The 26,146-nt window shown below is 46.8% G+C and overlaps 1 protein-coding gene across 1 annotated transcript in view; it reads right to left on the reverse strand.

Moving 5' to 3' along the window:
- Nucleotides 1-26,146, reverse strand: part of LOC144754754 (heparan-alpha-glucosaminide N-acetyltransferase-like) — a 1,466,120-nt gene that overhangs the window by 507,634 nt on the left and 932,340 nt on the right. The window contains exons 11-12 of the mRNA XM_078642945.1: nt 13,582-13,691; nt 2,810-2,934 (exon numbers count right to left, since the gene is read on the reverse strand). Of these exons, the coding sequence (XP_078499071.1) occupies nt 2,810-2,934; nt 13,582-13,691 (235 nt within the window). The remainder of the gene's footprint in view (nt 1-2,809; nt 2,935-13,581; nt 13,692-26,146) is intronic.

A 26,146-nucleotide genomic window follows, 5' to 3' on the forward strand; every position in this document is an offset into this window, starting at 1 on the left:
CTACCATTACGACGCAGCCATCACAACGCAAGTCGTTACAACGACTTGCGCTGGAGGCGCTGGATTTAGGAATAGTATGATTTACTATTCCAACTCCAGCCTACGTAACAGTAGGGAAGGTGTTGGAATAGTAAACCATACTATTCCTTAGTATATAGCGCCATCCAGCGCAAGTTGTTGTAACGACTTGCGTTGTGATGACTGTGTCGTAATGGTAGCGCGGTGTTAAGCCCGCGTTGTAATGGCTGTCTCCCTTATTCACTATTAGTGTATTATAAAATGGAGTACAATAAGCTGGAATATGCCCTTCCCTGGCATCTGAGATAGGTAAAAAGAATGCTTTTAAATGTATGTTGTGTGCTTGCTTACACAAGAAATAATAATACGGCATTTTATAAAACGGCATTTTATAGAGCGCGAACAGCTACCTCACTTGGAGGTGTCCCGATAGAGTGTGTGTAAGTGTGAATGTGTGTATGTGTAAGCATGTGTGTGTGAGTGAAATTGAAGCATGTGATGTCACATTCACTACTCCTGGCATTTTGGTAGGTAACAATTGTTTCTTCAGCAATAACTGGCAGACTTCTTGCATGAAAGGACATTTTGGACTAACATAGATTCTATATTATAACAACATGGAATATTCAAGTATCAACAACACTTTGTTTTATGCACAACAACAGAGAGTTGCTACTAATTTGGCATTATTTCAAACTCATGATATTTATGTGCCGCAGGTCTTATTATATCTATGGAAATGGTTAAACCATCTAAAAGTAGTAAGCTTCTATCAATTCAAGAATATTCACCCAAAGTGGTCACAGGTTTAGATGGTTTTATAAAGAACCAGTAAGTAGCTAATTTCCAGAAGCATGGGACAGTAAGAAAGCTGATGCTACATCCTTCATAAACTGTCAACACCATTTTATAAACAAGGTGCCAGATGTAAGACCATTTCTTTTAGCGCCTCGCAATTTGCGACACATTGCGAGTCGCAAAGTGCGAGGCGCTAAATGAAATGTACAACAGTGTGTTTAACACTGTTTGCAATACCCAAAGGGGTCGCAAATTGCGAGGCTCATTAATATTAATGAACCTCTTGCAATTTGCGAGTCCATTGGGAATTTCAGCCCTACCAGGGATGGTGGCCTGCTGGGCTCAGAAGACCACCATGTCTGGGACTGCTTTTAAATAAAGCAGTTTTTTTTTTAAAGCAGCCCGTTTTCCTTAAAGGAGAACAGGATGCATTTTAAAAAAACAAAACGTTTTTGTTTCATTTTTTAAAGGCAGGCAGTGGTCTCTGGGACCACTGCCTGCCCTTAAAAACAATCTGCATGCATTTGCAAAGCAGGGAACCCATTCTCATTTGCGAATGCATTACCACCTACTTGAAGTAGGTGGTTATTGTGTGTGTTCATTTGTACATGGTTTTGAGAATCGCTATTTGGAAGGAAACGCCCCTTCTGTATAGCGAGTCGTAAAACCGATTTAGCGAGTCGCAAAACCTATTTAGCGAGTCGCAAAAAAGTTGCAACTCGCTATATAGGCTATGTACATGGTCGAATAGGTTTTTGGGTGCACAAACAGGTTTGCAAACCCGTTTGCGCATGCAAAAACCGGTGGTACATCTGGCCCGAGGGAAACATCCTTTACAACGCAACTTTTACCACGCAGTGCCTTTACGATGCAACTTTTACAACGCAAACCATTACAGCGCATTGCGCTGGGGGCGCTCTAGGATAGGGAATATGTTTAATTTACTGTCCAACACCTTCCCTACTATCCACGGGGACTGGAGTTGGAATACTAAATTAAACTATTCACTATCCAGCGCCCCAAAGCACTATGCGTTGTAATGGTATGCGTTGTAAAAACCGCGTTGTAAAAGAATGCGATGTAAAAGTATGCGTTGTGATGTCATACATCCCTGGCCCGAAGTTCCTTGTCTTGTTGATGTTACATTGTGAATATTTCTTTACACAAACAGAGCTGGCAGGTAAAAGCCAACCTGATAAAAATGACTGCACTTTTTCATGACAATTTTTATAATTGCACCCCCACATAGTCTCCAAGATCACAATTGTTCAATGGCTCGTCTCTTTCTAAATTATTTCAACCCTAATTCCAAATTCAGGGTAAACCCCCGATCGAGTGAAAATGCAAGTTTGGACCTGAAAGTAATTCCACGTTGGATGATATCTGCCCATGTGCTAATTGCACATGTGCTATATACCCATGCGTGAATTGTGTATCCTGCGATATTTGTGCACGTTTACCAAAGGTAAAACCTGGTGAGGGTCTTGTTGGCAAATAGTTTGAAATGTTTATTCCCACACCCTGGAATGAACTCTAAGGTCAGAAATTGTAACTTGTATTATGCTGTGCAAAGTGCAATGACGTGCTATTTGCTAGCAAAAGTCTTATGATGTTTTACCTACCAAAAACTCCTTGGTAAATAGCACAAAGTGAGCCATTTGCAAGCAGGTACATAGAGCCTGTGAAATTAGAACAAGGGGAAATGCCACACACCTTAGAATTGTATTTCGGATGCACACTGGGGAGTCGTCATTGGGCCTAAGTGCAATAAACTGGACCCTCTCCCTACCATCTAGTAACCCCCACCCCGTCCACCCCCTGTCAGTTTCAGCCACTTCCTCCCCAGTTTCATTCAGCCTGGGGCCAACATGGCAGCTCGTGCCACAGGTCTCCATAAACAGACTCTTGACGCGGCCATTATTGCCTTTCAGGTGATTCCCAAAATGTGAGTTTGAAGTTTTTTATTAAACTTCTGCCACCGGCGATTACTTACGTGGGGCACCCCGGCACGCGCAGCAGAAAGGTCAGGCTGAGCCAGAGCGTCTCCAGGAGGCCGACGACCACCCACTCCGGCCAGTACAGGACCACGTCTCTAACCGGAGCCCACCAGGCCTGGGTCTGTGGGGGGAAGAGACAGAGAGGGAGACGGTCAGATCGGGGCTGTCCGGCACTTACAGAACCTTCGCTCCTCCGCGCGGACATCAATATTTAAAGCCTTGTTCCTTTCTGGCAGCTCAGCAGGAATGGCCGTGATTACAGTGGAGTACACTCGGCGAAGGAGGCAATTACTATCAGTTATCCGCATCCCAAGGCCGCCACCGAGGGACCCGCGAGGCCTGTGCGTTATTTACTCTTAAGAGTAGCACGTGCTCATCGCATCACGAGCTCGTGCTGCAGCGGCCGAGGGACTATTCACAAGCCTCCGCCTATGAAAGGCTTGGAGCGTGTCCGTATGTACTGCCTTCAGTGCTTAATTTGTAAAGTGCTAAGGCTCTAGTCAGGAGGCCTTCGCAGCTTGCAGCATCTATTGCCAGTGCCAGCGTGGCCAATGACAGTACCTACACAATTACTAACCAGTACACTGCTACAAGTGTGACATTTCAGGCTATTCAAGGTCCCCAAAGCTATAAAAATAGCTTGGGCAGCAGGTATTAGTTGTTTTTATAGTAAACAAGTGCTGATCTGCTCATGTCTAAATTATAAAAACACACCACCATATGGCAGCTGTCATAAGTGCTGGTGTCGACAATTAAGTGCAGCTCCGACAATTAAGTGCCGGTAGGTACCAAGCACCAGAAATCACCGGCTCAAATTAAGCACTGACAGCCTTTCTTCTAGCACTATGTATCGCCTGTACACCGTTTACTGTGCTTTCTTACCCATAGTATAGCATGTGTGGGCTTGCAGCATTATGCATTGCCTGTATACACTGTCCTGCGCCTGCTTACCCATAGTACGTATGTGCATCCAGTGCTGTGTATTGCCTGTGTGGCCTTTGCTGCACCTGCTTACTCACAGCACGCTTGTGCTTCCAGTGCTGTGTATTGCCTGCATTGTCTCTGCTACCTACGCCTGCTTACCCATAGTATGCGTGCTAGTCCAAGCAGTGCATGGACGACCATCTAACGAAGAATGATCCACCCTCAGTAGTGTGGCATATACTGTGCACAGGGCATTCTGGGAACGGTGGCAAATCTGGATCATAGTGATCCACCTGAGTACGGTGGTCTGCACTCTCTCAAGTCAATTACACGACTTTCAGAGATGTTTTAAGGCATGGGCAAAGTGGGCTCTGGCCCAGGGTCCCAGACTTTTAGGGCGGCCCCCTGATAGAGCCATCTCTGTTCTGCAAGGCTTGCCCTGATGACCTTGAATAATTCATCCACAGATTGTTTTAAATACTGTTTCTCTTTAACTTAGTTTTGATGTGAGTGGTGCGTGAAAGTCTATTACAAAGATTTTGCAGCGAAATGTGTTTGTTTCATGCAACATCCATAAATAAAGTTTCATTTAGATCAAAACAGGACTTCATATATGAGAAGTGGGCGGGTGTCACAAATATTATTTGCAGTAATGTAAGTGAGATGCTGCTGTGCTACAATATTGACAGCACTCACCACTATCCATGAACATTAGATGTAACAACTTTAGAATTGGACGAGTGTGCCTGCCAGTGACCTGGCCTAAGAGGGCATGAAAAATCAGAAACTGGATCATATTTCAAAACTGTTCTGAACAGGGGCCCCTTAAAAACTATCGGCCTGGGGCCCCCAAAATCCTTAAGATGTCCCTGTTTCTGATCCCTCCCATGGAGTTGGAATTATGAGCTCTGCAGGGTTAGTCTGCTCTGAGTCTCCCGTTTGAAGGCCTCATTTATGAAAAGTGACGCATCGCTGCGTGAATACAGAGATGTGTCACTTTTCATTGCGCCCTCCTTGTGACATGCTGGATGCGTCATATTTACAGTATCACGCATCACGTCGCAAGGAGTTACAGATACGTTAGTATTTCTGACGTATATGTAGGCGCAAAAATGATGTCTTGCTGGAGTGTGTCCCAAAAGTGACGCAACCCCAGCAATGTGTCCTTTCACATGGGACAAGCCCCATGTGAAAAGGGCCTTCGTCAGTCTTACGCCTTCTGTGAGGCAGGCGTAAGATATTGACGCAATGGCATCCTAGAAGTGACGCAGTGAAATCTCATTGCGTCACATAAAGTGACGCAACAGAAGCGCAAAACTGATGCATGGCCTCATAAATAAGGCCCTCAGTGTATTTCACCTGGAAATGTTGGATGACTGCATCAGTAACTCCAGGTAGGGACTGATAATGAGGCCTTCTCTGGTGGCCTTGCTGTGTGCACCCATGATCTTCTTGTTGGCTGAAGCTTTTCATGCGTTCATGCTTATCCGGGTTCTATATGATGGTTTATGTAACATAAGCTGGGCCATTCTCCCCAGTGTCGATGACACCTCGGGTGCTCTTTGCTGCAGACGAGATTCCATCCTGCCTATATCCTGGCTCGCTCCTTACAGGATGAATGAACTACTGATTCCTGTGACTAGATCACTGAAGTGAATATCATTTTTTTTTGTTTTTTTTTTTAATTTCAAAAACCTTTATTCACTTACAAGGCAGTGTAGTTTACACGGTTTGCAGCCTACAACCCTGGGGCCAGCAGCGAGAATTAGGCAGCTTATCAGCATAGTGCAGGCACAGTTTACACAGCCATTTAGCCGGCATCCCGGGGGCTCGGCGGCATTCAGTTATAACGTAGAGCAAGGTCCACAGGACTCACGATCAGTTCCCAGGTGTTATACGTGGCGCCAGTGCCCTAGATAAATGCCTACTTCCACACCAGTACAATTACCCTGCCAGGCCCGGTAAGCTGCATAGCGAGAGTTGCTACCTTACATGATTAAATCCTAAAAGTCCTACCCCAACAACCCCCCCACCCACAACATGCCAGCCGTTGCGCTCCCAGCTTGAAAACCTAGTAGTAGACTATTGGGAACCCCCCCCCACCCGGCGGGGAAAAAATAACTCCATCTCCGGGCTCTAATCCGCAGTGTCATGAGTGCAGGGCTGATCAGTAATCTCCTCCGTGCAAGACCCCCATCTATTCCATTAGAAAGGGAAGTATTCCCGGCCCCTATCTCCCCCCCATGCTGCCGCTATCTCCCTCCTAGTTCCACAGTACTCAGTGCACTCCCTTCCTGCGACAGGAACCCCCGCTAATCCTGATCGACGTGTTCCCCACGAGTTTCAAACGGATCTACTGCCTCACCCTGTTCTATGTCCTCCTCTTCCCCTGAGCGTACATATGTCTGATATATACCCCAGAAATTTTTGGGCCGACTCTTGGGTGGGAGCAGTTCACTGTATATTTCCGATTGAGTGCAGCAGTATAACATGTCTGTAGCCCATCTCTTCTTAGTTGGCAACGGACCTCTCATCCAACACATAGCGACAACCCTCCTGGCTATCAGTAAGGCCATATCTGCCAGTCGTTGCTGTGCGACCGGGAGTGTCTTGGAATATCCCAGCATAGCCAGTGCCGGATTGACCGGCATCTCTATGTCCAACATCAGACTAAGTTCCAAAAAAATCTCCTTCCAGAACTGGCTAATGCCAAGACAGTTCCATGCCATGTGGATAAAATCTGCAACTTGCTCATGACAGCGTTCACACTCCGCTGATTGTCTAAGCCCGTACCTATGTAGTCTCTCTGGGGTATAGTAAACCCGTTGCAGGAATTTGAAGTGGACCAATCTATGCCTTCCGTTAAGAGACAGTCTCCTAGTGCTAGTGCAGCAATATTTCCACATCTCGTCATCTATTTGCATTTGCAGGTCACGCTGCCATTCCGTCCTAGCTTTGGAGTATTGGTACTGTTTATGGTTGGGTCCTAGTTTATTGAGATTGGTGACTAGTTTGCGAGACGACACCGCCTTAATCACATAAGTAAGCTCCGGCACATCCGGTGGCTCTGCCATGTCCGGGCCTAAGAGGTTTAGCATCGCACTTCGGACCCTGTGAAACTGAAAACGTAATAAAAGCGAAGCCTCTGCCTGCAAGGGGAGAACCTGCTCCCATGATTTAACCACCCCATCTGTAAATAAGTCTTCCAGCTTCGTGATTCCCAGTTTCTGCAATGCTCTCGTGACAGCTTTCTCTTTCAGTGGCGTCAGCCGTACTGCCCAGTCTATTCGCATCAGCGGGAGTACAGTAGCACACAGTTCTGCGCTTGTACCAACGCATGCCAAGCGTGGTTCGTAGTCTTGACAGAGTCCAGCTTACCAACGCTTCGGTCAACCGGAAAACAGACAGTGGCTGGTAAGGGGGAGGGGTCAGCGAACAATCGCTCTAGGACTACATGGGGGATGTTCGGGTCTCCATGTAGCCACGTATGCAGATGAGCTGTTTGTGCCTTTCTATAGTATCTTTCCAGGTCTGGAGCACCCAGTCCCCCCATCTCATAGGGGAGCATTAAGACCTTCCACTGAACTCTGGGCTGTTTGCCCCCCCAGGACAGCTTAATGAGTACCTGAGTCAGCTGTTTGAAAAAGGCCTTGGATAGAACCACGGGGATATTACTAAACAGAAACAGGAATCTTGGTAAGACCACCATCTTCATTATGGCTATCCTGCCCATTAAGGACAGTGGGAGCTTGCACCATGCGTCAACATCCTCCACCAGTTTTGTGTATGCGACGCCATAATTTTCTCTTACCAGTATGTCTGGGTCCGTGTGGAGTTGTATCCCTAAATACCTGACCGGGTCCGTAGACCACTGCAATGGGTATTCCATTTCAAACGATAGGGTCAAAGGCTCAATGGGAACGCGACTGACTTGGACCAATTTACTTTCAGCCCTGAAAGGGCCCCAAATCGAACTACTTCTCTGAGTACTGACGAGAGGTTCGTTTCTGGGTCACGAACATACAGCAGGGTGTCATCAGCATATGTAGAAATTCCAATTTTGTATGTTGGAAAGCTGATACCCTCCAAACTATGGTATTCCCTAATTGCACATGCCAGGGGCTCCGCGACCAGCGCATATAGAAGGGGCGAGAGGGGACACCCTTGTCTAGTTCCCCTGATTATTTCAAAGGCATCTGTGACTTGATCCCCCACCCTTAGTCTCGCTGTGGGTTTGTAGTACAATGCCCCCAGCATCTGGAGAAAGGGTTCCCCCGGCCCCAGCTTCCGTAGGACTCTGAGCATGAATGGCCATTCCACGGAGTCGAAAGCCTTCTCCATGTCAAGGAAAATCGCTAACGCTTTATTTTCTTGACGGACATGCTGCATGGTCCCTAGCACTGTACGAATATTGTACGTGAGGTTTCTATCAGGGACGAATCCGGCCTGCTCCGGTGCCACGAGTTCAGGCACAAGCAGTGCCAGGCGCGTAGCCAGAACCTTAGCAAACAATTTGGCGTCAACATTCATCAGGGAGAGCGGTCTATAAGAACTACATGCATTAGGAGGCTTCCCAGGTTTTAAGGCGGTAACAAGCGATGCCTCCCTCATAGAGGCAGGCATTCCGCCCTCCTCACAGATATCGTCAAAAAGAGTTATCAGGTGTGGGACAAGTTTATCTTTAAATGTTTTATAGAAGCCCACAGTCAGGCCGTCTGCCCCAGGTGCGCTGCCAGATGGCATCCCCTCTAGAGCCTCTAAGATCTCTTCTTTCTGTATGGGCGCCGACAAAAATTCCCACTGTGAGTTAAGCAAGAAGGGCATTTTAATATAGCTAAGGTAATCGTCTATTTCCTCCTCAACCTGTGAAGATCTGGATGTGTAGAGACCTGCATAATACTCCTTAAACTCTTGGAGGATCTCCGCCTCGTCAGTAATCACCTCCCCTGCAGGTGTTGTCAGTTCGTAGATCACCAGAGGTCTTCTGTCATTATGTAATAGTCTGGCCAACAGAGAGCCAGGCCTCTCCCCCTCACCATATGTGCGAGCCGTGGCATACTTGCCCATATGTTGCACTTCCCTATCCGCCTCCTCATGATATTCAGCTAGTAGCATTTTAATTCGCGATGTAGTGTCAGTATCAGGGTTGTCCTGTGATCGCCTCTCCATGTTGGGCCTCTAGGTGCTTCAGCCTTTGTCGTATAGCTTTAAGTACACTCGAATGTTTGGACATTGCCATACCCCTGATATATACCTTAAATGCATCCCACAATGTCTGAATGCTGTCGACAGACCCCAAATTCGTCTCAAAGAAAGTGTCTATGTCCTCCGCCATTTCTCCCCTGAACACCTCATCTAATAAGGAATAAGGAGGAAACCGCCATGTGAATGGGGGGATTTTCTTTGCCGGCACCGCAATTACCAAGAGTATAGGAGAGTGGTCCGAGAGGGTGCGTGGCAATATTGCGCACCTCTTTATGCAATTAAGCATTGCCTGAGATGCTAGCCAGTAGTCTATTCTTGTGTGTACATCATGATAGGCCGAGTAGTGCGTGTAACCGCCTTTCGTGGGGTGCTTATGTCTCCAGATGTCAACAAGATCTAACTTAACCAATTCCGCCTGCATATGCAATGCCGAGGCTGCTGGTCGTCGGGCCTGTCCCGCCGACCTATCAAGATCTGGGTCAAACACAAAATTGAAATCGCCCCCCCACAGCATTCTAGACCCAACGTGTGTCCTGCATTTCGCTGCCAGTGCAGCGTAAAACTCGGGGTTGTCATAGTTAGGCCCATAAACATTCACCACTATTAGATCGTGCCCCTTGCCAACACATCTAACAATTAAATAACGACCTTCCGGGTCAGCTACAAGAAGTGCCAGTTTTAGCTTGGATCTAGGATTGACCCATGTGACCAACCCTCTGGAGTGTGTAGTGAACCCTGCCGCCACACTGTTTCCCCCAAACCCTTTAGCTGTTAGCATCTTACTGTTAAGTGGGAGATGGGTTTCTTGGATAAGAGCGAGGTCAATGTGGTGTCTGTGTAAATAATTTAACACCCTCCTAAGCTTACAGTAATCATTAAGCCCCCTCACATTCCACGACAGCGCATTCAAAGATTCCGAGACACATAGTGTATTTACTTCATTGGTATCAGCCATCCCAACAGAAAGATTGACTGCCGACTGACATATTTCCACTGGCCCTGCGAATCAATCTCTGTAAAGCCTTATCAATCATGGACAGTCTACGATAGGTAAAATTTGGCAACACATTGCTTGGCGTTATTTTAAACTCCCCTTTCCCAGAACCAAACTCTTCCCCAAACCACGCACCCCCCCACCCACAGCCGACCTCCCCCAACCTGGTCAGACAGTCCCTTTTCACTCCCCCCCTCTCCCCCCCCCCACAGATCCCCTTAACAATCCCCGAACCTGTCCCATTTGGGACTATGTGAGCCAAAAGCGCAAGGGCGGAGGTTACCAGAAAGAGCAAATAACCATGCCACAACATTGTACATTCCAATTCCGCCCCTGCACCATTACCCTTTTAGTTACTATTGACAAGAGTCAACACCATCCCTTCCGGAGTCGTCAATGGGCAACTCCACATCCACTCAACATTCCACCTAGCATTATTAAAGTTCCCCCATTATCAGCAATAAAGTACACCCCGCAGCCAAGTACTCCTACAGATATCAGGTTAACAAGTCTGTTAGGGAACACAATTACAGTGGAATGGTCTCACCCAGGCCTGGTGGCAGGTGTCCCGTGCAGACCTCTTTAGTGCCCGGAACTCCGTGCTTAACTATATCAGGAAGCGATGGAGAAGGTGATCTGGTACACTTCCCAATAGTCCATCTATGTAGTCTGTTACCAAGAAGGCATGCGCCGGCACCGCATTACTATTTATTTAGTGTATTTTCTATTTATTTATTTAGTGTATTTTTTATAGCGCACAGCTACCCCAACGGGGTGTCCCGGCGCTTCTGCAGATGTGCTGTCTCAAACATCAGTAGTTCTTAACAAAAGAGGAAGGTCTTCAGCGCTTTCCGGAAGGGCAATTACTAGTCTTGCTCCTCCAGTTGGGTGCCTTCTCTGAGTTCCCCATCCTGACTTCTCGGTGTTTTTCTCCACTCCTTCGACCATTCCTTTAAGGATTTCTGAAGTTCTCTGGGGTCCGTGAAATAATGGGAGTGGCCCTGCCTATTAATCCGCAGCTTTGCCGGTTACAGCATCACGTAGTCCAGGCCTAGTTCGCGAAGTTGCTTCTTGTACGGAGCAAAGTGCCGTCTTTCCTCCTGGACTTTCGCAGTGAAGTCAGTATACAAGGAGACATCCATGCCTTCGAACTGCAGTTTCCCTTTGTCTCTAGCCACCCGTAACGCCGCATCCCTGTCCCTGTAGGTCAAGAGTTTTGCTATTATCGGCCTCGGGGTGCCCCTGGACGCAGACGAGGACCCAGATTGCGGTGAGCTCTTTCCACAAGAAACATTGGAGAGAAGACATCCTCTCCCAAGAGAGTGATGAGGAGTTTTTCCACGAAGAGTTCCATTTTTCCAGTTTGCGTCGTCTCCGCAATCCCTGTAATGCGAATGTTCGAGCGCCTCGAGCGGGCTTCCAAGTCCTCCGACTTATCCTGGATGACCTGGAGAAGTCTGCCAAACTGTTTGCGGTCTTTGTCCCATTCCGTCTGGGCTTCCTCAGCTTCAGTTATACGCCTTTCGGACATGTCAAGGCGTTCCGCATGTTTGTCTACCCGCTCTGACATTCGATCCATACGGTACGTTAGGGCATCAATTTTAGAGCCAATGGACGCCATGCTGTCCTGCAAGCCCTTCTCCATGGACACCAGCATTTCTCTGATATCGGCACACAGCGAAGTCTCTGTAGCATTATCTCGTGGTGATGTTTCCGGCGCCTGAGCTTCCGGTCCCTTCGCTCGTCGGTGGTCAAACGTCAGCTTGGTCTGGGTCTTGTCGTTCTTGCCCATGATGACCGGTTAGGTCGTCCAAGATAGAAGGCCACCCCTGGTCTCACTGCGTCTCAACCAAGGCAGACTCAGGGAGGACGCCCCGGCCAACCACTTCAAGTCAGTCCACTTAAGCAAACAGCGTGCACTCCACTCTACAGTTCCCTTATATCCTGATAGCTGGTATATTGAAATGCCTCACTGTGATAGAGGCCGAGGTATGTCTCCTCCCTCCTCCCTTTCGCACCACTCAATGAGTGTATTGCAGTGTCCGGTGCGAATGTAAAGGAGCCCTGTCTGCCACGTCCTCAGTTCAAGTGGACCCAAGTCCCTCTGCCTGTCGCGGCCGTGCTCTCCGAGGCCGCGCAGTTCTGAGTGTGAGCACTGCTCGGTCAGTAATCCGACGTGAACTGATGGGCTAAGTAGGTCTCTGCGCCACTCCGCCAAGGAAACCGCGCCAAAATAAGGGCAGAGAGCCCGTTGCCGTTTCGCAAGATGGCGGCGTGGGGGAAGGAGGCGAGCGCCGATGGACATGAGGAGCACCTACTTTCCACCGTCCCAGGCCCCCGCAACCCTACCGCCTCGGCATCTGCGTGCTCTCCGGCTCCTCTGCAGCTGGGCTCCCGCCTACTATGGACGTTATGTAGGCTGGGGGACGGACAGTACTCTCCCTGGAGCGTCCCCTCCTCTCCGTGATCGCCACGTGTGTTTTCCAGAAGCCCACTGTATCGTGGTGCGTGAACACCGTCGCGGGCAGCGGAATCCGGGTCGGTGTCGCGGCCAGTCCAGCTTATGGCGCGTCCGCCTCAGGGGGTTGTTAGGCAAGTAAGCCGACCTGCCTGTCACCAAGAAGTAGGCCCACGCCAAGTCTCCCTCAGTGAGTGCTGGTAAAGATAGGGTATGTGCCGGTCTCCCTCCGTGGAGCAAGTGTTCTTACCCCCTGTGTCCAGCGCAATCAGCACTCGGCTGCAACCCCCTCCTCGCTGTGTGTTTTCCAGCAAGACCGGTCCCGCCGATGCTCAGCAGACCGCACGCAAAGTTACGTCAACCAGACTGCTCCCAAGGAGAGAGCGGGGATCCGGCCTGGTCCGCGATGGTCCCGCGTCGGAGCTTAATGCTCGTCTCTGGTTGCCGCTGTGTGTCGGAAAAGGCCACCGTTGCCGTCACTAAAGCCCCAAGGAGCAAAACCTCCGTCAGGGACCTGGTGACTCCGCCAGTAGAGGATATTTTACAGGATTAATAAGAACAATGGCGCGGAGCTCTTCTTCTAGGCGTCCGCCATCGACGCCGGCAAGCTCCGCCCCCCAGAAGAAGTGAATATTATTATGAATAAGATGAATGTACTCTCTAAGCGTGCTCCTATTGGTCCTCAGAGGTGGCCATACTGTGTACTGCATAGTGGTGGTGACAGATCTGCAGGGTTGGGCAATGGGTGGCCAGTTTGATGGATTGGGTGGACAAGGCCTGGTGTCCATTGTGCACAGAGTGGATGTGTGATTGCCCGTGTGGATAGATTGATGGGCCTGAAGTGTCTCTGGTTCAGAATGGTTTAGAAGGCGGACTATGTTAACCAAAACTGGTTAGAGTGAGGACCTCGAGGAAGAAGTGTTTTAGAAGGCTGATATATGTTGCACCTCTTAGGGAGCCCCGTTGTGGAAGGCCCTGTCTGGGAGCGGTCTCCAGGGGTGGGATAGGCCACACACGGGCAACCCTGGACAGGTTAGCAGTAGGATGCGTTTTGGGTACATCTCAAACATGTTCAATTTCATAAGTGCCTGTGTGTCTGAAGATGTGGGCTGATACGTTAGGAGCGCCTATCTATCAGAAAACCGAAAGCGCTTGCACTGTGACACAGGATCAAAGCGATCGCCCACCTCACAATCCTGGGTGTTCTTGCCAAAACAGGTCTGCATCAGGGCTATGGTGAAGTAGGTGAAGCCGAGCCGCTGCAGAACCCCCGGTATCCGTGCCCAGCTCCAAGACACTACAGGGAGAAAAAAACACAGACACACTGCCAAGTGAAAAGAAGGCCTGGTGCAACCAACATACAGCAATTTGCGAGGCGCTATTTTGGATGTACAACAGTGTGTAACACACATTCAGGTACATGCATCATTGTTGCCGTTTGCGATTCCTTAATTGCGAAAATTAAGAAATCGCTATTAAGGAATCGCAAACGGCAATGCATCAAAAAATCGCAATTTTTTTAGCGATTCCTTATTATTCCTTAATTGCGATTCACAATGTGCGAATCGCAATTAAGGAATCCCTTCCCATTGATTCCTATGGGCCAAAAGGCCCATAGGAATGAATGGGAAGACAATCTCAATTTGCGATTCGCAATTAGCTAATCGCAAATTGAGATTGCGATTTCAAGGGTGCAGGGGTGTCCAAAGGACACCCTGTTGCACCCCTGAAATCAATCTATGCACATATGTTGTGCACACACATGCCCTAAGGGCATGTGTGTGCACAACATGACAGTTTGAAAAAAGCAAAAAAATGCATTTTTTTAGATTTTTCGCAAATTACCATGAGGTCCTACCTCATGGTAATTTTTTCCCTCCTAATTGCGAATTCGCAATTGTTAAAGATGTCATGCATTGCATTTAAGGAATCGCAAATTGCGATTCCTTAAATGCAATCGCATTTTTAGAAATCGCAAAAAATAGCGATTTCTTGTATTTTTGTTTGATGCATCCCAAATAGTGATTTAGGAATCGCAAACGGCCGATTTTTGCGAATCGCACCGTTTGCGATTCCTAAATCGCTTGATGCATGTGGCTGTTAGCGATTCCCACTTGGGTCGCAAATTGAGAGGCTTATGAATATTAATGAGCCTCTCACAATTTGCGACCCCATTGGGAATGGCAGGCCGGCAGGCCCTCCCATGTATGGTGGCTGCTGGGCTCAGCAGACCACAAAATAAAGCAGTTTTTTATAAAATGCATCCAGTTTTCTTTAAAGGATAAAAGGATGCGTTTTAAAAAGAAAAAAATGAAATGTTTTTGTTTCATTTATTAAGAGCAGGTAGTGGTCCCTGGGACCACTGCCTGCCCGTAAAAAATATTTTCCCCAGCATCTGCAAAGGGGAAGGGATCTTTGCAAGTGCATTACCACCCTCTTGAAGAGGGTGGTATTTTGCCAGTGTTTTGCGTCCGCAATTGCGGACACAAAACATTCATACATGGGCTTGCGCACGCTATTAGGAAGGGAGCGCTCCCTCGCTAAATAGGCTTTGTACATGGCCCATGCTGTTTTTGCATGCATAAGCGTTGTACATCTGGTCAAGGGAGATTAAGTGATTTGCCCAGAATCACAGGCTGTTTGAGCCTCCGCCTAAACTCGAACCTGGCCGGTAGGCCACACCCTCTCGAAATCAAGACTACCAATATGATGAATTTCTTTTCTGTTTTTCTGACTTACAATACAGATCAGGATACTTTGAAATCATTACTGGGATTTATTCCAAGGCTTTCCTTCCATGTGTGATTCTCTAAATTTTGTTTGACTGAACAGATATAGGGGACATCATTCACAGAGCTATATGCGGACGTAAACGGTGCTTTAAATGGCCAGGCACTATCCGGTACTGCATATCTGCACTTCTGTAATCTAAATTTAAAGTGAGCACCTGCACTTCTCAGCACTGCAGCAATACATTTAATGGGAGAGTACTGGCACGTAACAGGAGCTAACAGGAACTATGGAAATTAAGGACCTGGCCTTCTATTTTTCCATTTAAAAGACTGGACGTAAACATACATGTGTAATTGGAAATTGCTACATTTATGCCTATCATTTAGTACAGTGTGTACTAAACGCATTTACTGGTGTGTAATTGTGCACATTAGAAACCAGAAGGGGTGGGAAGTCAGCGGATCAAGGCATGGTTTGTCTTCAGAGTGTGTGAACTGTTTCCCACCATTATTGGAGATTTGCTTCAGCAAAGAGCAGGGGTTAATCCTCTTCGAGGAGAGAAAGGGAAGTGAAAACACCCCAAATGCTGTGAAGTTGTATGGAAATTAGTTTTTTTCAACAACTTGCAGTACAAACTTATGCTAGACATAAGACCCTACCCATGCTCTCATTCAAGGGATGGTGCATTTGGTGAAAAGAGCACCAGAATAGGTTACAGAGAGAATAAGTGGCATATCTTTGTAGATATGGTGCTGTACCGCTGTTGCCATATCACACAACACTAGTTTGACAAAAATGGGGTAACCCTGTGTCCCTTAGAACCTGGGTATATCTTAGTGGTTCTGTCAGGTTTTGTCAGTTATTTTCTGTAAGTGCACTTGGTGTCGCATGTGTTATTCTTTCCTATTTTAACATTTGTATCTCAACTGCCTAAACATAGAAAACATTTTCGCAAGCAATAAAGCACATGACCCAAATTGCTGTCTACTGTTTATGTTTTATCTGAATTAAATCATTCATATATATTCACATGTATATAATCACGGCTGTCAACACATGGTGAAATATTACAAGTAAGGGGTGATCAGGTGACATGTGTACTAACTCTTTTGTTAGCGGGGACGGTAGCCAAATGAAGGTTCCAAGATCGAAATGACCTATTGGGGACGTACAGGGTTGCAAACTGGAGTTAGATAGGTGCACCTTGCCCATGTATGGCTCTGTGAGAAATGCACATGGTCTTGAAATCTATTTTTTTTGGCAATGGAGAGCCATTGAAGTTCTAACAATCCCTGCCTGGCTCACTGAGACCTAGGGAATTATTATTATTATTATTATTATTATTATTATTATTATTAACGAATTTTGTACCGCGCACGGTTACCCAGAGGCATCCCAGCGCTTATAGAGAATCAGAGCAAGTTGCCTATGTGAAACAGAACAGATTTAGAATTATTCTGGAAATAGATAAGTTTTCAAATGTTTCCTGAACCTGAGCAGGTTTGGTTCAGAGCGTAGTGAGAGTGGGAGGGAGTTCCAGGCGTGTGCAGTATGAATAGAGAAGCTCCTGCCACCTGAACGGGCTCTCCTAATTCTCTTTATCTGAAGGAGGTGTTTATTATTGGAGCGTAAGGCTCTGGTGGGCTTATATGGCTGAATCATGTCCTTCAGAATAGCAGGTCCTTTCCCCTGCATGCTCTTGTGAGCAATACAGAGGGCTTTGAAGGTCACTCTCTCTTTGACCGGGAGCCAATGGAGTGCCTTTAGAGCGGGCCTGGCTGATTGCCTGGCCGGAACGTTCCGCAGCAGCCTGGCTGCCGCGTTCTGCACTTGTTGCAGGATTTTGAACGTTGATTCCGGTGCTCCGAGAAAGAGTGCATTACTGTAGTCCAGGCGTGAGATGATTAGACCTTGGACTAACAGCTTCCGGGAGAGTTCAGGTAAGAGGGGGAGAACCTTACGGGCCGAACGGAGCAGTCCATAACACACGCCAGCGATCTTCTTGGCGTGTGTCCTAAAGGACAGATCAGGCTCCAGCCAGACCCCCAGGCTCTTAATCTCCTTCTTTGGGTCAGGCGGAGTGCCCATACAGTTGGGCCAGCTGCTCGGCGAGAGGGCAAAGCTTGAGTGGCCCAAGATCATCAGCTCAGTTTTTGAGCCATTCAATTTGAGCGATGACCTGGTCATCCAGTCAAACACCTCTCTTAGGCATGAATGGAGCGTTTCAGGCTGTTTCTCCAGCTGTGTCAGACCCACCACTAGCTGAGTGAATTCCAAGTAATGTGCGTCCGGACGCATTTTGCCCAACTTCTAGTTTCCGGGTTAACTCCTTTGGGAGACCACAGGTAAATTGGATTGCCATAATCCAGACAAGAGAGAATATGAGCCTGAACCATCATCCATCTCGAGGTCTAGGGTAGCAAAGGGAGAATCTGGCACAACATATGCAACAATCCTAAATAACTGGTTGAGAATTTGGTGGCCTGGGCTTCCATTGTCAAGGTATCGTCAAGCTACACTCCCAAACTTTTTATGACAACCTCCGAGGCCGGGGGTGGCTAAGGCCAGTAGGCCAGCCCAGGGCTTGGTTTGAGGAGGAGTTGTATCCGAGAATCATTAATTCTGTTTGAGTTTAGTTGAGCTTTAAACAGCATTTATCCATCCAGCTGGCTACCTGCTCCAGGCAAAGTCCAAGAGTGGGTGTTAAATGATCTAAGTCTGGTGTAATAGAGGAAACCAGCGGGGTGTCATCTAGAGATCCCAAAGGGAGGTATAATGTCCACCAGAGCTGCAGGTATATGTTGAATATTGTAGGACTAGGTGAGGACCCATGTGGGACCCCACAAGTAACAGGCAAGATTTACGAATAGCAATCTTAGTCAAAGACCTGGAATATTCTTTCCTTCAAGAAGGAACCAACCCAATCCACAGCTTTTTCTTCAACTCTAGCCTTGCCAACCCTATCTAGAAATGTAGGGTGGTCGATGGTATCAAATGCCACACTGAGATCCAGGAGTGTAATGGCCATCGTAGCCCCTTGGTCCATTCTCCTTTTAGACTCCTCCACCACAGCCAGAAAGGCGGTCTCTGTGCTGTGCTTGGGCCGGAAGCCAGTTTGTTTGTTGTGCAGGAAGAAGTAAGCTTCCAGGAAGTATGACAAGCATCTGTTCACATATTTTTCTGCCACTTTACTTACACCTGGGGGCAGGGAAATTGGGCAAAAGTTCCCCATACAGGAAGGATCAAGGTTAGGTTTCTTTAAGTCAACTCTGACCATCGCATGTTTCCTGGGTTGGGGCACCCTACCCAACTCCAGGGAGAGGTTAACCATGTCTAATAGAATGGGAGAAATAATTTCCAGCTCCAGGGCAAGGATTCTAAGAAGTGCTGGATCCAGTTGTGATTTTAAACATCTCTCTAGGGGAATTTATGGTGTTGCTAATTCTATTTTCAAAATAGGAGGCCTGAGCTTGTCGAATTTTGGTATGCTATATCCTCACTTTCTCCCAATATAATGTTTTCTTATTTTCCCCGTAATCCTTTCTCCATGCCCTTTCTGCAATCTTACAGTTTTGTTTTAGCATTCTGAGGTGTGGGGAATATCATTGAACATACTTATTTTTGGATTTTTGAATACATGGGTTTATGACTTGTACAGATTTCTGAAGCATATTTGTTGGGATTTTGTGAATTCTGAAAAAGGAGGAAATATACACAAATGATGAATGGAAATCTCCTGTTCATAAGCTGCATATTTGTTTAAATCACGCTCTAAGATTTCAAACACTGCATTTCATTTGTTGTACCTATGACATCTCTTCTTCATCAATATTCAATGCAGAAATATTACAGTAACTGATTCTGTGAAACTATGCACTTTATATAATATATGGATCGATCCTTGCTGACTCTATATGTTGTGCTTCCTTTGGGATAAAACCTGGAAATTGATGATTTATTTTCAGTTTGAGTAGTGTTCCCGCTTTGGTCATCTGTACTTCACTACTGACTGTGGCGGGGTTGGTTTCTGCCTGTATATGTACAGAACAGCATTCAATGAACTTCACCCTGGAGACTCACTTAGACCTAGTATCCCTCTAATATGTCTTCCTTTAATTTTTAATTTTGATAGCCCTACATCCCGGCACCAGACAGACAGAGACACACTCACTTGTTCACTTACACGTGTACACTCCAGCTCATATGTATCCCATTCCTCTCAATACCAGGCACACCAACCTTTTATTTTCTGTCATGTCTTGATTCCTTTCACAGGAATTGTCGTAACTGTGGTGGTGTAACCTCTTCTGCTCCTGCCTTTCTTCCCAGCCAATCAGATGCCAATGGATGACGACTCATTGCACCAGCCAGTGTGGTACTGGTGGCTACTGTTTCTATACAAAAGGCTCCAATCTCTTACACTTCCATGGAAACCTCCATTTCTATCATCCTTCAAATGCTTTAAGGTCGATTCAAGGCTGGCCTGCGGGAGGTCCTAAGAAACAGTGCTAGGACTGTAAGTGGACCTGAAGGAGATCATAAATGGTGGGGGCGGGAGTGGGGGGTGGGGGGATTTGTTGGTGTCATCTTATTCTGGTCCCAGCCTAAAGACTATACCGCACACGGAAACACAGCTTAGTGAGTGCTCTTCCATGACACAGAGAACCCCATAGCCGCCATCTTGGTTGTGGGACTTCATATCTGCTGTCACCAAGAGACCGAGGAAAAATAAATTGCACTATGTAATGAAACTAAATTAGACTGGTCTAATGTTTAAAACTGCTCTCATGTTAATCACTCTACAAAATCAAAACCTGATATTTTCTATGCTGCAACTTGTCATATGCTATGTCAAACCAGTTAAAATCCCTTATGTAGTGAAACTAAACAAAACAATTCCTATGTACAAAACCATTCTTATGTGAAGCACTCTGTCACTCATTGGGTCTTTACACGGCTGCTTGAAAAAACAAATAAATACATAAATATTATTATAACTGCACGGATCCTGTGTTTTTAGGAGTTCGGCAAAAAAATCAGCTTATTATTGTAACATTCTAAATGGTGGGTTCAACTGGTCTGTACAGGTTCAAATGCCAGGATCTCAACGCTGATTGTTCGCACTTCAAATCCAAAATTGTATTTGATTCAGACCTCGTCTGAGGTCAACAAATACAAGTACATAATATTAAATAGTTGCATTTGTACTTTTAAAGCTTTCTTAAAAACTCGTTATAGATATAGTAAATTAAAATTGCTGGATAAAGATACATTGTTTATGGTTATGAGGTTTATGCATTTTTTTTAAAGAACTGTAAAAAACTGTTTAAGAACTTAAACAAGTTATAGCAAACAAATTCATTTGGGGGAGACATGCACACCGTAATTAAATCTTGAGTTAAAATAGCATTATATCTAATGCGGATGGGTTTTTATAAAACATTGTCGAGCTGCTACCAAAGTCGAATTTGGGCAAATTAAAAGTACGTGGCGAAGGTCTTGTACCCCACCATTACACAAGTCACAGGTACCTGAAGAATGTTCAAGGGAATTCCATCTGAAAGAGTAAACTTTTAAAGGTAGAATTCCTAATCGCAGTTGAAGAATACAACACCTTACACTGTGTTCTAGCTGAAACTTTAAATAGTGCTCGGGGTTTTATTTTTCCGCACATTTTTTGTAATGCTTTAGTTGAATACAATACTCCATATCTGAAACAAAGCTTCTTCTCTGCATCATATGTTTTAAAAAGAGCTTCAGATGTGCTGGGGACCAAACCTGCAATTGTGCTATGGTGCATTGTGATGCCTCTAGGGCTACTTTAAGGTTCCTATTAAAAGTATACGGTGCTGATTCTTCTCTAAATACCTCTAATTTTAATAAATGATTGTTCACACATTTGATATAATGAAATCCTCGCGAAGGATGACTTTTTCATTGATTAACACCAAAGACAGCGCTTGCCTCCAGTGCTGATTAATCAATGATACTGCTCAGACTGCCTACAGTAAGGGATAAACATGCGGCACTGACACACTTCCCGCATTAAAGTCTAAGGCGAGGTAGACAGAGGAGGAAGCAGACAGCTTTTAGGTTTGGGTGATTTGAATTCTCTCAGCAGCTTTAGTTGTGGAACAGGCAGCACTAGCATTCCCAGCAGACTTCCCTTTTGTGCATTACCAGGGATTATTTCTTAATGCATTCTCTTTCAACAGTGTCCTTCGTCATTCAGGAGAGATAAGACAACTCCTGCGTAAATGCACACTGCAGAGACATGCTAGGATTATTGGAGAATGAACGGTGGTGAGTAAAGAGGTAGTGCAGAGGTGGTACCAGTGTCCCCACCACACAGACCAGACTATTGTGTGTGGCCAGGATCTGAAGCGAGCTCTCCTCAGGGAGGCGTGGGGATTTCTAGTAAAGGAACTGCTTGTGGCAGAGGCATTCACATCATCTGGTCAACAGCACTAGGGATTGAGGATGATAAGGTAACCATATCTCTCCTGGGAATTTAAGAGTGGTCTGATCTTGGTCAAGATGCCTTCATGCTGCCTTGCTGGGTTTGTATGGCGGGCACGTTTATCTGGTCCCAGTGGAGGACATGCAGTGCATGAAGTTAGCTTTCCGTTTAGGGTACGTTTGGTTGTGGTCAAGAAAGTTGAGCGCAAAATGGTTTCCATTAGCCGTTGACTCTTGCGTTACGTCAGATTAAGGTTGCATACGTGTGGACTGATGGCAGGAGGAAGGTGCGGTTTGGTCAGTGTGTAGGGGCAGGGACCGTTCGTTAGTTGGTTTGAATTTATTGTGAGCCTGCGGGTGTTATTGGCTGCGGTCATCCCTACTCTCAGTGACACTGCAGTTCAAGCAGCATGGCCACCAAAGCCATTGCTGCAGGCCACCGCGGGTAGTGGACTGTGGGTGTTGTGACCCTGGGACGGGGACTCTTGAAGAGGACTGTGGGCATAAGTGGCTCTCTGATGAAATGAGTGATGGTGAAATGAGGGGTGTGATTTTCTCCTTCTGAAGTAGGTGTTTGTACTAGGAGGTGCAACCAATGTATCTTTGTCTGAAAAACCATGAATCGTCTGGGGAATGGGCAACCCTTAAGTGTGGCATCGTTGTGCTCTTGGAACAAAGTGGCTTCAGATTCTAACATAAGAAACCGCCATGATAGCCTTCTGACAGGCAGGAAAGTCATTATGGCCAGTGGGCTACAGGATAAAAGAGGGGAGTTTCAGCAAGCACCAGAGTGATTGCGAACCCCTAGATTCAGGCATGCAACAGTAGGGGGTGCCAGATAGATGTGTGCAATGACAGGAGCATGGGCACCACAAGCGTGAAATGTTATAGCCTGGGAGAAAGATCCAGAAGAAGAGAAACACCAACCTTGGCGGCAAACCTAATAGGCCTCACCTTTGGTTTTCAGCTATGGCTGGAGAATTAAAAAGAAAAGCTTTTGATGTGGCCGAAAAAGAAAGAAAAAGCAGCGTCATTTTGTAGGCACACACACCATACATGTGCATGCCTACAAAATAACACGTCCTCTTTTTAGGTCTCGTGACCTACAATGCGCGCAAGCGCATTGAGGGAACGAGAATTCAAGTGGCCAAAATCCTCTTCAAACCAAGGGCTTTCAGCCCCGCGGTTTTCTTGCAGTTCACGTGAATCACGTGAGCAAACATGCACGCGCATTCACGGCCAGGGCTTCTCCTCCCCTAATTATTCATGGCCGGCCGCAGGCCGGCCGTACTTTCAGTTTCCAGCTTCTCCTCCCCTAATCATTCATTCCCGGCCGCTCACAGCACATCAAAGGGCTTCGCCCAGCGTGCGCTCTGCATTCTCTCTTCTATCAACAATATTCCCTCCCGTGCTTCCCCACGTACAGCTATTAACTGCATCCGTTTCCTTAGCAGCATTCGTGACCTTCCATCCTGCCTGCTGCAGTCACTGTTCTTTCCCTTCATTTGTTCATTCTGGTACTGTTCTCATGTACTCGCCTGTCAGAGTATTTCTAACTCTCCCTTCTTTTCTTCCTACATCTAAAGCCGATTTCTTTTCTGTCCCTTCTCATCCAGTCCAGCTGGGTCTGCCCTCTACCACTTTCTATTTTCTCGGTGATTCTGCGCTTCTCTCGCTCATTCACTTTCTGTTTCTCCATCGCCTCCCACGACCTCTCTCTGGTTGTCCTCGCTATCTCTCGCACTCCCACGTTTTTTCTTGAGTTTATCCCTCTCTTTCTCGCGCCTCATCTCTTTCTTTTCCCACTCTTTCTTCATTTCCCTCCCTCTCTTGCCTCCTGACTTTCCTTCTCCATGCTCTTTCCTTCGCAACCCTACTCTTGTTACTTTTCCCTTCTACCCTTCTCTAGCTGTCTCCTTTCTTGCCTCGCATTCTCTTTCTCTATATTTTCTTTTTCTCCTGCTCCCTTCTCTCACCCTGCATATCCTCAATGTATATATGTCATCCATCAATGTATATATGTCGTCCACTCTCTCCTACACCCCACTCCCTCCTACACCCCACTCCCTACAAGACGTACGCATTTAGTATATAAAAGTATGCAGATGCATTTGCATAAATATTCCCGATTGTGCGCGTTTGCAATATGTGCGAGATGAGCAAGACATTGGAAACAGAAACATCAAGGCATTGTATTTCCAGTGATTGCTTGCAATACGCCATTTTATTTTCTATAGAATAAAGAGGATCATGGTAATTTTTACAAATTGCACCACATTTCCAATTTACATGTGTATGCGGCTCCAACCCCCCTGCCCCCTCACTTCCTGGCCGCAGCAGCACGCAGTGAAGTTGTAAATACCTTCCGCAGCTGTCTGCCAGCCTGCAGTGAAATACTGTCTTTGTTCGACATTTCTCTTCTCAGGCCGATCGTAAAACTTTCCAGCCCCAACGCCTCACTTTAAAACACGTTTAACAAAACAAAGCTGCAACCAGGCCTTTTGGCTGAAACGATTTCTACTACCACAGTTATTGTACTAAAACTATTTCCAGTTTAGGTCACCTAAAGATTCTGGCCCCCGTGCTTTTTTTTGTTTTGAACTGGCAAACTCGTATTTTCTTTGCCTCCAAGAATAAACAATATAAACTTTGAAGTGGCATTTTGTTTCAAGTGTTTTTGGAATATTACACTGCAGCAGCGGCGTCTGGGTGGAATCGAGGCAGTATCTGCGCCTAGAAAAGGTCATGCCCAGTGCTTGGCGCTGATTTACGCTGCTAACTGCTTTCGTTACAAAAGCAGCCCTGATACTTTGCAATGGAGCCGGCCTGCTTGTTCAGAAAGCGCCCGGTGACTTTGAAAATGGAGGCAGCCGCAGTGCGGCAAAGAGGCTCTGGTTAACAAGCACTGGCGTTGCCAATAGGTCTCATCAATCACCCTCCCACAGGCTTCCCCAGCGCTGCCCCGCCCCCTGCTTCACAGCCAGGCCATCTGTTCCCTGCCAGACCTCTCACACCTCCGTCACAGCATGCCTGTGTACTTCAAAGGCTTATCACTTCACACGGCCGGCCGCAGGCCGTGCAACCAGAGCACTTCAGTTGGTGCGCAGCCCCCCTCCCAGCACTGCCTTGTTACTATCGGCAGCCGTGAGTCCCTAAACACTTTTTATATTTAATTAGCAGCAGCAGCATTTCTCCTGCGCCAGGCCACATCAAAGGCTCTGTGCCACTTTCACCCACACAGCAACACTTACAGACACGCAACGCCACTCACACCCACGCAAGCCCACTATCATCCACGCAACACCACACTCACCCACGCAACGCCACTCACCCAAGCAACACCACTCACACACGCAACACAACTCACCCACGCAACGCCACTCATCCACGCAACGCCACTCACACACGCAACGCCACTCACACATGCAACGCCACTCACACACGCAACGCCACTCACACACGCAATGCCACTCACACACACAACGCCACTCACACATGCAACGCCACTCACACATGCAACGCCACTCACACATGCAACGCCACTCACACATGCAATGCCACTCACACATGCAACACCACTCACACATGCAATGCCACTCACACACGCAACGCCACTCACACACGCAACGCCACTCACACATGCAACGCCACTCACACACGCAACGCCACTCACACATGCAACGCCACTCACACATGCAACGCCACTCACACACTCAACGCCACTCACACACGCAACGCCACTCACACATGCAACGCCACTCACCCACGCAACGCAACTCACTCAAAGCCACTCACACACACGCAGTGCCACTTTCACCCACACTGTGCAGTGCACAATAGGTCTCGCAGTAGGAAAGTTGGAGCTATTGGTTTTGTAAATGACAAAGCCCTTTATGTTTTTAAAATGAAAACAAAAATAAAAGGCATTGTTATTTGCAATTGTAATAGCTCCAACTTTCCTACTGCGAGACCTATTGGCAACGCCAGTGCTTGTTTTTTTTATTTACCAGTCCAAGTCGGATCAGTGAGGATGATGGGAGGAAGCTACATGAGGGAGTGCTGGAGGGGGTAAACGATATAGAGGGTGAGCAAAGTGGAGCACTAGGAACAGTGCTTAATTTGAGCAAGTGGTTTCCAGTGCTCCGGCACTTAATTAACAACACTGGCATTTATGACAGCTGCCACATGGTGGCTCTGTTTGTATAATTTAAAGATGAGCAGAACAGCAATTGTTTATTAATTCAGTATATATTAAAAACAAATACCTTCCACCGAAGTTATTTTGATAGCTTTGGGAGCCTAGAATAGTCTGAATTGTCACACGTGTAGCAGTGTGCTGGTAAGTAGTTTTGTAAGTACTGTCACTGGCAACGCCAGCAGTGGCAATGGGTGGTGTAAGTTGCGGAGACCTCCTAACGAGAGCCCTGGCACTTATGTTTTTTTTTTTTTACAAATTAAACACTGACTAGGGAGGAGCAAACAGATGAAAAAGAGTAAAGTGGAACTCATCAGTTTAGGCACACAGGTGAGAAAGCAGCATAGGGGGAATGGGGGTAGAAG

This window comes from Lissotriton helveticus, chromosome 5_1, assembly GCF_964261635.1.
Source record: "Lissotriton helveticus chromosome 5_1, aLisHel1.1, whole genome shotgun sequence".
Lineage (NCBI taxonomy): Eukaryota > Metazoa > Chordata > Amphibia > Caudata > Salamandridae > Lissotriton > Lissotriton helveticus.